Genomic DNA, 12,500 nt, shown 5'->3' on the forward strand with positions numbered 1-12,500 from the left:
TGGAGGTTGGCTGCAAGAGCAGGTCCAACTATGTTTACAATGCGTTTTTGCACCTTGTCTAAAAGAGAAAGGGCATCATTAGAAGATCCGCCCCAGATATGGCAACAGTATTCCATACAAGGCCGGATTTGAGATTTATAGAGATAGAGAATAGAATCCGAAGTAAGAAAGTGACGAGCTCGATAAAGAGATGCAACCTTAGCAGATGCTAATTTTGCAACTGATTTGATATATGGTTTCCAAGAAAGATTGGAAATAAGAGTTAATCCTAGAAGATGAAGAGTAGGTGACTCATCGAGTACATCACCGTTCATAAATATAGGAAGATCTAAATTATTGCGATAACGATTGGCTGAAAAAAATTGAGTTTTATCTGAATTAAAGTTCACCAGCCACTGTGAGCCCCATGCTGTAGCAGAAGTGAGATCCTTTTCAAGTTCAAATGCCCCCTCCAAGCAATCAGAGGGTGTTGGTTTCTTATCACGACAAGAATAAATGGTAGTATCATCAGCAAACAATGCCACCTTAGATATGAGAATATCTGGAAGATCGTTAATGTAAATTAAAAAGAGTATAGGGCCAAGGATAGAACCTTGAGGAACCCCTGAAGTTACAGAATAAGAAGAAGAGTGTTGTCCATCGAGGACAACTTTTATGCTACGATTGGAAAGGAAGGATTCAATGATCTTAAAGATGTTGCCGGATACACCATAAGAAGAAAGCTTATGGAGAAGACCAGCATGCCAAACTTTATCAAAAGCTTTTGAAATGTCAAGAGCGATGGCCTTAACCTCTCCACCTTCATCTAATGCACGATAAAACCTGTCAGTTATTACTGTTAGCAAATCAGCTGTAGAACGAGAAGATCGAAATCCATATTGATGGTCAGAAAGTAAGTTATTAGATTCAAGATGAGAAATTAAGTGTTTGTTAATTAAAGATTCAAAAACCTTGCTTATGATAGGAAGAAGACTTATGGGACGGTAGTTAGACGAATCAGATCGCTCCCCAGAATTTTTGAAGATAGGGATAACAGATGCGGCTTTCCAGCAGGCTGGAAAACAAGACTCTGATAAGCACTTGTTGAATAGTTTTGAGAGTATAGACGACAGCTCCGGAGAACACTTCTGCAAGACAATAACAGGTATGTTGTCCGGGCCACAAGCTGTAGAAGAATCTAGGCAGGAAATCACTTTAGATACAGATGCTGGAGTGATATGAATGTCAAGCAAAGGATCAACCTGTTTGTTGGCAATATCAGGTAGAACGCAACTAGTGGAATCAAGAGATGATATTGATGAAAAGTTTTTAGCAAACAATTCAGCTTTGTCTTTAGGTGAGGTGACAAAATCTAAACCATACAAGAGAGGTGGAATTATAGATTTGCCCTTATTATTGATATTATTAAAGATTCTCCAGAAGTCACGAGAGCCTAATTTTTGAGATGAGATACGAGATTTCATGACCTGAGAATAGCGGGTTTTGGCGTTAGACAAAACCTTTTTACAGTTGTTTCGAGCAGTAATAAACAGACGCCTGTTTTCTGGAGAATAGTTTTGCTGATAAATATGGAAGTAACGGTTTCGATTGGCAATCGCAGCAGCACAGTGCGAGGAAAACCATGGAGGAGAGTGAGACTTGACCTGGAATCGTCGAGAGGGAATAAAAGATTCCATGCCAGCCTGAATCCACGAAGTTATGTAAGAAGCACATTTGTCGACAGGAAGTTGAAAGATTTCTACCCAAGGGCCATCACGAAGAAAGTCACGGAAAGAATCCCAGTCAGCTTTACTGTAGTTGAAAGACGTTCGGTAATAGGGGGATTCAGGTGATGAAGGAGAATGAGATATTAGTTTTAGAGAGATCAAACTGTGATCAGAAGAACCTAAGGGTGAATGCGGAGAAACTGAGCACTGACTAGGATCAGAAACAAGACATAAGTCGAGTAGAGAAGGTAAATGATTAGGGTTGTCAGGAAAGCGAGTTGGAAAGTTGACTATTTGAGTTAGGGATTGAGAAAGGCAAAAGTTGTGGGCTTTAATGCCTGCAGAGTCACTGATACTAGAGCCAAGCCATTCAGAGTGGTGAGCATTAAAGTCACCGACAACAACTATATTAGCTGATGGATAAAGAGAGAGGGCTTGGTCAATATGATCAGAAATAACATCAAAAAGAGTGCAGTCTTGAGATGAAGGAGAGCGATATAGAACAAAGAGAAAGGCAATAGAGTGAAGTGGTGCTAAACGAAAGCACATGAAAGAACAGTCTGTGGATTCAAACCTAGTTTCACGACAAACATTTATATATATATATATATATATATATATATATATATATATATATATATATATATATATATATATATATATATATATATATATATATATATATATATATATGTTTGTGTGTGTGTATGATTTTAAAAACAACTTTTTTTAAAAATGTCTGTTGGCACACCCTGAAAGTGTTCTATATAATAGATAAAAAAATTACTAGATTTAAAAAATTTTTAAATTAAAACTTACTTTAGGGGTTGCTACGGAACCTCGAACATTAAATAGGTCCCAAATACTATCAAAAAAAAGTTTTTCAAAAGTATGCCATTTTAAGTCTCAAAAGAAGCAAAATATATAAAAATTTCAAAAATATGAATCAGTTTATAAGTAAATTATTATTTTAGATTTAAGTGAACATAAATGACGTTTTTTAATTAAAAATGAAAAATAAGGAATTAAACAAGAGTTTTTAATTACAATTTAAAAAAAATATTTTTTAATCAATATAGAACACATTCAGAGGGTGCAGCAAACATTTTCAAAAAATGGTTTTAGAATCACCCTAATGTATATATAATGCTGTTTTGGTAGGAAGAAAATACCATTAAAGACACTTATGCAAAAAAAATTATGTCAATACATTATTCTTATTATAACATTAGATTGTATCTTAAATTCATTATACCTTATGTTCTGCATTAAACCAGGATAGCTGAGGTGGAGATTTATCAGCCACTCGAACCTTTAAAAAGATTTTAAAAGTAATTAAAAACTGATTTAAAATGTAACTTGCTCATTTATGCAAGTTACATTTTAAATGATTTTCAAAAAAAGATTTTTTTAGGAGAAATACTCAATCAAAAAATCTTGAATCTGTTATTAGAAAATTAGAAAAACTTAAAATGAAGTTAGCAATCATAAAAATGTTAAGAAGTTTAAAACCTTTAATTTACAAATAAATACAATTTAGAATTTGTTTATTTTAAATTTAGTATTTTTTATTTTACATAGAGAATTATTTTGAGATAAAAAATTACATTTTTAGTTGAAATGATTGTTTTTTTAGAAGAAAAGAAAATTATAAACTATACTTTATTTATAAACTATACTTTATTTAACAATACAAAATTATACAAACACCTTTTCTGCTAGATTATTTTTAATAAGATATGTGACCAGATGACGTCCGATGAATCCACACCCTAAAAAATCACACCAATAATTTTATTAATATAATAGAAGCAATGTAATAACTACAAATATTTACACAAACATAGAAATATAATGACAAAACAAGATTAAAAAGTCAACATCATTTAAATATGCCCTAGTATTGAATAAGATTTAAAAGGATAGGCAACTTGCTAGCCCCTGTTAGGTGATTTTTTTAAATATTTTTGTTCATTTAATATATTTTTAAAGTTAAATATATTTTTTATAATCATTGTTTGAAACATTTCTGATCAGTTTAACATATTTTTAATCAGTTTAAAAATTTTTATAACCATATAATATTTTTATAATCATTATTTATGATCATATCTAACTATTTACTATTCTTAAAATTACTTTAACTAAATACTTTGCTTTTAATTATAAATTTGTATTTATTTATTCACAAAGTTGAGTATTTAATAAAATGAATACTCAAGTAAAAGTAAAACAAAAGTTCATCAAAAATGTACTTAGAGTGAAATTTAATTTGTTACTTTTTGAAAAAGGTTTTTAATTTTGAAAAAGGTTTTTGAAAAAGGTTTTTTGAAAAAGTTTTTTGATTTTCTTTTGAAATTACTTTTTAACTTTCTTTTAAAACTCGAACAAAAAAAATTAAAAGCTAAAACACCAACTGTGCACATATTTAATGTCTTCATAAGGGGTCTCCATAAATTTAAAAAATAAAAATAAAAACGCTACATAATTTATGACTTTAAATACCATAATATTTTAAATTTTCTTAACTCCTTTATTAATTAATATTAATTTGAAAGTTATTATTTGTGCGGGCCTACAAATAATAGGCCTCCAGGAAAAATATTATTCGTATACATAAAAAATTTTAATTTTTAATATTTTTGTATTGATGATTAAAAACTATAGTTTGGAGGCATGGCTAACTAGGGAGCAGGTTCAACTTCTCATTGAAATATTTTTTTTTTTTTGATTTTGGTATTTAATTTAGAAGTAGTTTTATGTTTTTTAATTATTATTGTTGTTTATTAATTATTTACTTTATTAATATTTACTTATTGTTAATGTTTTGCAAAGAATAAGTGCATCGATGCCTACATATAATAACTGATATAGCCGTAGCCACAGTGTAGTTACAAACATTAACTAATTTAATTAAGTATAAGGGAAGTGAAGTGTACATACATTATTTTTTGTGCTACTATAGTTTCATATAAAGTTGTGAATTAACCGTGACTTAACGAACAAATAACTTCTAAAGATACTTAATTTTTATTAAAAATATTATCTAAATATCTTCATTAGTAATAAGTTAGTGTAGTGTTGTGGACATTATTATCTAGTCTATCGCAACTTTATATAGCTAATAAAGCCATAAACGCAGCGGACTCTACATTATTCAGCTAAAATTTAAAGTCAGTTTAAAAAGTCAATTCCGATTTGATTTAAAATGGATTAGCTGCAGTCAAGTGTACATATGTCAACTGAGAGTTTATGTTTGGCTAGGTACTCTAATAACTAAAGAAATATATTTCTAGATTTGAAACTGAAAAAAATAAAAAAAACTTTGTCACAAAACCTAATACCCCTCCTCCTTGTAAAAAATCATCACAAAATCGCTAACGCAACCCCTCTCCCTTCCTCTTGCATGACATAATTTGTGATAAAAACTCACTTCACTTTAAACATTAATAAATACTTTTAGAAAACAAAGTTATAAAAAAGGCTCTATTTTATATCACATGTAATTAAATCATACTTTTTGTGATATTGAACAATACCAATACATAAAAAATTTTTTACTCAGTAAGGTATATGATTTAAAATGCAGCAAAGTACAATACCTTAAAATATATATACTTAAGTAAAGGTTAAAGTACACATTTAAAAAATTACTTAAAAAGTACAAAATTTACAAAAAAACTACTCAATTACAGTAACGAGTAAATGTGATTTCTTTACTTTACACCTCTATGTAAAACAAAATTAACTTCATTTTTTACTTACCTCCTAAAACAAGCACATTAGAGGTTTTACCCATATTCAATTTAATATGATTTTATCTGGAAAAAATCATAATGATTAAACATAAATATATATGTATACACACACAAATAAAATAACTTCAACAATAAACTTGAAAATGTATATATACAGGCCTCGACAGGAGTAAATGAGTGCAAGAGCAGAGAGAATCTCTCCTAAAACAAACATGGCAAACCATGCGAGCTGCTCCTCTAAACAGCTTCTTACAATAACTTTTGGCTTTAACACGAGCAATCTGTTTATTCATTAAAAAAATTGCTTATTAAATAAAAAAATTTAGTTTTACACTTTTAACAAGCATGTTGGTAACATTAATGTTAAAAGAGCATATACATAACAAGCGCCATTTATTGCGCTATAAAAACACTCTTTAGATGAGATTTGTCTTAGGGTTTTGACACTAGCTATCCATTTATTTATTAACAACATTACTTATTTAATAAAAAATTTGACAAAGAGCTATAAAAGTTTTTACTGATAATAAAAAATGTTTTATATTTTCTTATTGTAATAGAATGCAGGTATTTTAAGAATTATTACAACAATTAAAAATTCTACAATAGAAGTGAAAAATATTTTAAAGTAATTAACATATAAAGTATATAATTCATTGCATTAAATAAAAATTATTATGCAATAATTAAGAGTGTAATAATTTTATTTTTTATTAATTAAATAATTTTATATTTTATCAATGTAAATTAGTGTAATAATTTTATATATATCAAATAGTCCAATTTAATCAAAAACACTTGCATTTAAATCTGCGCTCTTTTTTTATTTTTTTTTTATTGTACAACAACTTCGTCTTTTAAAAAGCATTGCAGTATATTATATATTATTATGCAATTTATTCTTTTTTTATAAAAATGACTGTGTTTTTCATTTTAGTTACAACAATAATTATACTTTTGAGATAAAGTACTATACTTTTGCGAAAGCCGAAAATTGCTACCGTAAAGTGTTTTAGGGGAGTGTAGACATGAGCTAAAGCTCTCACTTCCCGCCGAGGCCTGTATATATACATATATATATATAAATATATACATATATATATAAATATATATAATAATTTTTTATATTAAAAACATCTTTAATAAAATCAATTAAAAAAAACCTTACAATAAATTTTTTATTAAGAAATTTTATTCAAAATGAATATTATTTCAGAAGTTATTATACAACTTTGCTTGATTTGCCTGCCTTACATAAATACATATATATATATATATATATATATATATATATATATATATATATATATATATATATATATATATATATATATATATATATATATATACACACACACACATATATATATACACATATATATATATATATACACACATATATATATATATATATATATACATATATAAATATATACACACATATAAATATACACATATATATATATACACACACACACATATATATATACAGGGGCTATTCTAGGAAAAAAATTTGGCAGCAGAACAACCCCAACCCCCCCCCCCATCCGAAAAAATTTAGCAGAAAAATTGCCAAATATAGGCAGTTTTTCACGAAAAAAAAATATATATTTACCGTAAAAAAGGTCCTCAATTTTTAATTTGGGTGGCGCCCAAATATGGTCGACACTGTTGAAAACGGTCTAGAATAGCCCCTGATATATATATATATATATATATATATATATATATATATATATATATATATATATATATATATATATATATATATATATATATATTCAATAAAATACATTAAACTTGAATCTTATAAAAAAAAATATTCATATTCAACATATGGCAATTTTTACCAACAAGTTGCATAAACAGAAATTTTCCTAACAAGTTTTACCTGGTGACAGGCTGATGACATTTTTCTCTCAATAAAAATAGGTAAAAACAAAAAAAAAATTCTTTATTTGTTAATATATTTTAATATATTCTTATAATAAATTACAAAAAAATAAATAAATAAAAGCTCCATAAACCACATATAATTTTACATTAAACAAGCCAAATTTAATATTTAATTGTAAAACACAAGGTTTTCCAAAATACATGTGTAAAAAAATAACAAAAAGTTGCATTATTTTGCTATTATTAAACAAAATATTAACAAAATGAGAAGAAAGATAAAAACAAAAATAATTAGGCATGCAATTTCATAAACTATGACTTTGATTAAATGATTTTCTCAATAAATTCTCTCGATTTTACTGCTTCCTGTTTATAATGCTCAATTTGCTGTTCAATGTGAAATCTCTATTAAAAAAATTACAAATGATACAAAAAACAGATCCAACTTACAAAAATACAAATAAAACCATGACAGCGTTAGTAACAAAAATGTTTGAAAAAGAATTTTTTTTTTTGTTCAAACTTTAAAATAAACTTTAAAGAATTAATTTGAATAACTTTAAAATAATTACCACTCTGGACTTCTGCCTCTCTGCTTCTATTTTCAGAAAATCATCCATGGTCCAATCACATTCTTTTTTATTGAGTTTTATGAAAGCACATTTTGAAGAATGGTACTTATGCTCTTTCCTAAAAGAAAATTAAAATTTGATAACCTAAATATAATTTTTTTTTTTAATGAAGTTTAATCGTTTTAACTGTTCTAATGTCAAGGTCAGTTTTAACTTGACATTAGGATAGAGTTAACATACATTAGGATATGATACAATACATTATGTGAGTTAATTTACCAAATAGAGCAAAAGGATTACAACATTTTGTTGTTATTCTCTCAAAATGTTTGTGAACCGCAGAACATTTTATATCTATACTGAATTTGAAGGTGGAAAGCATAATTGCGTGTGACGTGGTACTGAAATAGTCTGCTGTGACGTGGTACTGAATAGCCTGCTGCTGGGGCTTTCGGTGCATACATCGACTATCTTATAGATATACATCACCAAAACATTAATTTTTCATTGATGCATTTAAGTGAAAAAAGTTATAAGATTTTATGGCTTTGTTACTTTAAAAATGCAAGTGTTTGCTGCTCTGATGTAACCAATGCCCTGGTCTTAAACATTAAAAAGGTTTTTAGTGCAAGAGTTTGTAGGCCATGAGTTAGAAGGTGTAGTATTCAAGTAATGGCAGAGAATATTTTTATATCGCAAAAAAATAGATACTTGAAAAACTTAGTACTTAATATGACAGTACTCGACCCTGTTGTATTAAACATATGACTTTCACCTTGCCCAGCATCCCTCATTATTTTAGAACATTGACAACAGCCTTGCTCATTTCTTCTCTGGTGCCATGATTTAACTTCCTTGAGATAAGATAAAATAGGATAGACAATTATTTTACTAACTTTTTTAAATCAGTATCTGAACCACCCACAAAAAAAAGAGTAAAACTTAAGGAAAAAAATAAATTATTTAGAATTAACATTAATAGCATCCATTCAAAATCATACAAATATATAATCTATTATATGTTTGTAATTTTATAACATTTACTATGTGAAGAAAAATTTTTGAATTTTTTAAATTTTTTGTCTAAACTGCTATTAAAATGTTTTGGGAGATGACGTCTTCACTAATTGATTAACTGCATAAAGCGCAAGAAAATGTTATTTTATAATTAAAATTTACCTCTAATGAGTAATAAGTTACAGCATAATGGAATAAGGGAACTATTGAGCTAGGTAATTATATATTAAACTGTCTTAACATGTGAACTACTTTTATTTTGCAACAACTTTTTCTACATTTTCGGATTTCTTATCACAATATTTTCAATTACTTATCAGACCGTACTGTTGAATTTTGTATAAGGGTCATTTTTGAAAAATGAGGCAGTTTAGAATACCAAATAAATATTATTATTGCTTTATGTAACATTTATGCGACTAGAACCAAAACTACAGTTACTTTATGGAACACATACATCCATAAAAGCCTCAGGGAAACAAAAGACAAACTTATATTAAAGTAAGTGTTAGTTGAGTAATTATCAAAACAATTGGGTAGGTGTCTGTTGTAAAAGCAAATATCTTAGTGGAAGATATGATAGTCATTGACCATGTATTCATGCCTATCCCAAGCAGTAAAGGGGAAGAGGTTAGATCAAACTCGCTTTTATAGAGCTGTATAAAGTTTGCAACTAGGACAGGTGATATTCAGTAAATAAAAGAGAAATTATATATTAGTTGCACCCTATTTCAAGGTCACGTATCTCGGAGACTAGACTGTTGAAACATTTATTAAATTTTGACACTACAATAACTTTTTTTTATTACAAAAACAATAAACTGTTATTGTATTATAAAGATGAATTACAATACAATATTTATTGTTATTGTAGTGGGTCATTACAATACCTTTATTTTTTCCGATATTGTTGATAAATCGCAATACAATATTTATTGCTATTGTATTACAGTATTAAAATAAATGTAAATCACAAGTATTGTTATTGTTTATAAAAAAATTTAACACAATAAGAATAGTTATTGTTTCTAGTATTGTTTGCATTACAATTACAACACTCCAAACTCTAGATGAAAATATCATTTTTGTTAAAAAATAATCATTTGATTTGAGTGGTTAAAATAATATGCTAAAAAGCCTATATGAAGAAATAATAAAATTTAAAAGTAAAATATAAATATTAATACTGTATTTTATTACATAGATCATCCAGGTCATGTTTTAAAAACTCGGAAAATGGTTTGGGTTAAATATCAGGAAAAAATCCAGAAAATAAATTTTTCTTTTAGCTGAGTTGTTTACAATTTTTTTAAAACTTTTCTAACTTTGGTATGAGTAATGAATGAAAAAGCTTAAAAAAACAAAATATATTACAAAAATATATACCTAAACTTGTATGTATGGAAAACGTTTTGTATATCTGGAAAAACTAAAAGTTGAGAAAAATATGCGGAATTCTGGAAATATCTGGAAAAAGACTGTTAAGATTATTCTTAAATATTGATTTTTTTTTTTTTTCACGTGGTGGGAATCCAACTCAGACCCACTTGCTTATGAAGCGAGCACTCTACCACTACCGCATAAGCTAATGAAGCGAGCACTCTACCACTACACCACTACTGTATATATATAGAGAGAGGCTTTGGCAGGAGTAAGAGTGCGAGAGCAGAGAAAAGCTCCCCAAAAAATTAAACATGGAGAGCCATTCGAGCAGCACCTCTAAACAACTTTTTACAGGAGCTTTCGGTTTTTGTGTGAGCTATTTTTTTATTCATTACATAAATTACTTATCAAATACAAAATTTAACTTTATACTTGTTATAAGAATATTATCAATTTATTCTTTCATGATAGGATTTTTTTAAGAAACTGATTTTTTATTTAAGAAACCAATTAGTTAGTCAAATCTAATTAAAAACATTTGCTTTTCAGATGGCACTCTTTTTTAGTTACTTTTTTTTTTGTAATAAACATGCCTTAATAAAGAATTACAGTTTATTATGTAATACTTAGTTTATCTTTAAAATGACTTTTTCATCTTAGTTACAACAATAATGCTTTTCTTTTATAAACAATTTTGCAAACTTGACCATATTGTCATTAAAGTTATGTGATGTTACACAGTATTTCACACAAAAGATTTTAAAAGAAAAAAAATCTCTCTATACTGCATAGCTGTGTTTGAAAAGAATATTTTCTTATTTCAACTAATTTTACTACAACTTTATAGTATAACTATGTAATTTTTATTTTCACATTCATAATACTAAATTCTGCTTTATCAAAAACATAATTGTTGTAGTATAACTTATATTACTATATCACAAAGTTGTTAGCCATTTGTATAGTTAAAATACAGTATCTCAAGCACAACAAAAAAATCAGTAACTGTTACGCAAAATAAATAAACAATCGGATTTTGTAAGCTAATAAAACCAATCTGAAACTCAAACTTCATCTTTTTTATTCTATGCAGTTTGCACGAGTTTTTTTAATTTTTCTAATCAATGACTAAAATAAAAAAGTGGTTTAAATTTAAAAAAAATTATACTTTTGAGAGAGCTGTAAATGGTTCTTCAGTAAATTTACATTAGTGGAGTGTGGTCTCATAAAATACTTTAGGGAGGCCACCGAGGCCTATATATACATATATATATATATATATATATATATATATATATATATATATATATATATATATATATATATATATATATATATATATTGAATAGAAATTAATATGGTAACCACTAGATCTTCTGCTGTGGTGTGGCTTGTTGGTAAACCTAAACAAACTCTGTTGACTGCCTGACTTCCTTCAAGAGGGGATGTTCTTCGAAGGTTGCTCTTCCATCATATAGAAGAGAAACAAGAAGTGAAAAAAAGTATTTGGGCAACAATTGAAGCAGTTCTTGTTATATGGGAGAATTTCAACTCAAAGAATTGACAATGCAGAAAGAAAGTTAAAAAAACTTTACGAGGAATATCTGTTGCTGAAAAAACACCGACAATCAAAATTGGACAGCTGTTAAATGAAAGAAGGACTTTTCCATGCTGACCTTGAAGAACTTTTTGATATATCAACCAAAAATGCATCATAAGTTATGAAAAACGATGAAGATAAAGCATTTTTACATCAGCAGCAAGAAGATCCATTAAGTTGTAGCATGGCAGGAATTGATTGGACTTTAACAGCTAGGGAGGCACGGAAACGAGTCCGAGAAACTAAAATGGAATTAAGGCATCAAAGCAGTAAAGCGGAACTGATGGAAATGCAGAACTCATTTCTTCTTCATCAGCAATTGACATTGTGAGTGAAAGTAGCTCAAGTTCCTTGGATGATGATGAATATCAGACTCCTTCTGCTTTCAGCACACTGAACACAAGTGGTTCAACAAAAAAGAAGATGAAAGTTCTAACAAATAATGTTGTATCATCTCTTGATCATGTTAATATTTCTGATCGCCATGCACTCTTTGTGGTTGGAACAGTTGCTCAGGCTCAAAAAGATTTATCATTGTCATACAGCAGAATCCGCAGAGAAAGCCAAT

General features: G+C 27.9%; 2 protein-coding genes across 2 annotated transcripts in view; both read right to left on the reverse strand.

The window, feature by feature from the left end:
• Positions 1-5,547, reverse strand: part of LOC100209027 (uncharacterized) — a 47,043-nt gene extending 41,496 nt beyond the window's left edge. The window contains exons 1-3 of the mRNA XM_065804093.1: positions 5,472-5,547; positions 3,417-3,478; positions 2,962-3,018 (exon numbers count right to left, since the gene is read on the reverse strand). Coding sequence (XP_065660165.1) covers positions 2,962-3,018; positions 3,417-3,478; positions 5,472-5,505 — 153 coding nt within the window. The 5' untranslated portion in view covers positions 5,506-5,547. The remainder of the gene's footprint in view (positions 1-2,961; positions 3,019-3,416; positions 3,479-5,471) is intronic.
• Positions 5,548-7,584: 2,037 nt separating this feature from the next.
• The window catches only part of LOC101239010 (baculoviral IAP repeat-containing protein 5.2), a 6,998-nt gene continuing 2,082 nt past the window's right edge, over positions 7,585-12,500 (reverse strand). The window contains exons 2-3 of the mRNA XM_065804094.1: positions 7,933-8,050; positions 7,585-7,765 (exon numbers count right to left, since the gene is read on the reverse strand). Coding sequence (XP_065660166.1) covers positions 7,685-7,765; positions 7,933-8,050 — 199 coding nt within the window. The 3' untranslated portion in view covers positions 7,585-7,684. The remainder of the gene's footprint in view (positions 7,766-7,932; positions 8,051-12,500) is intronic.

The sequence above is a fragment of the Hydra vulgaris genome, chromosome 08 (genome assembly GCF_038396675.1).
Source record: "Hydra vulgaris chromosome 08, alternate assembly HydraT2T_AEP".
Taxonomy (NCBI): domain Eukaryota; kingdom Metazoa; phylum Cnidaria; class Hydrozoa; order Anthoathecata; family Hydridae; genus Hydra; species Hydra vulgaris.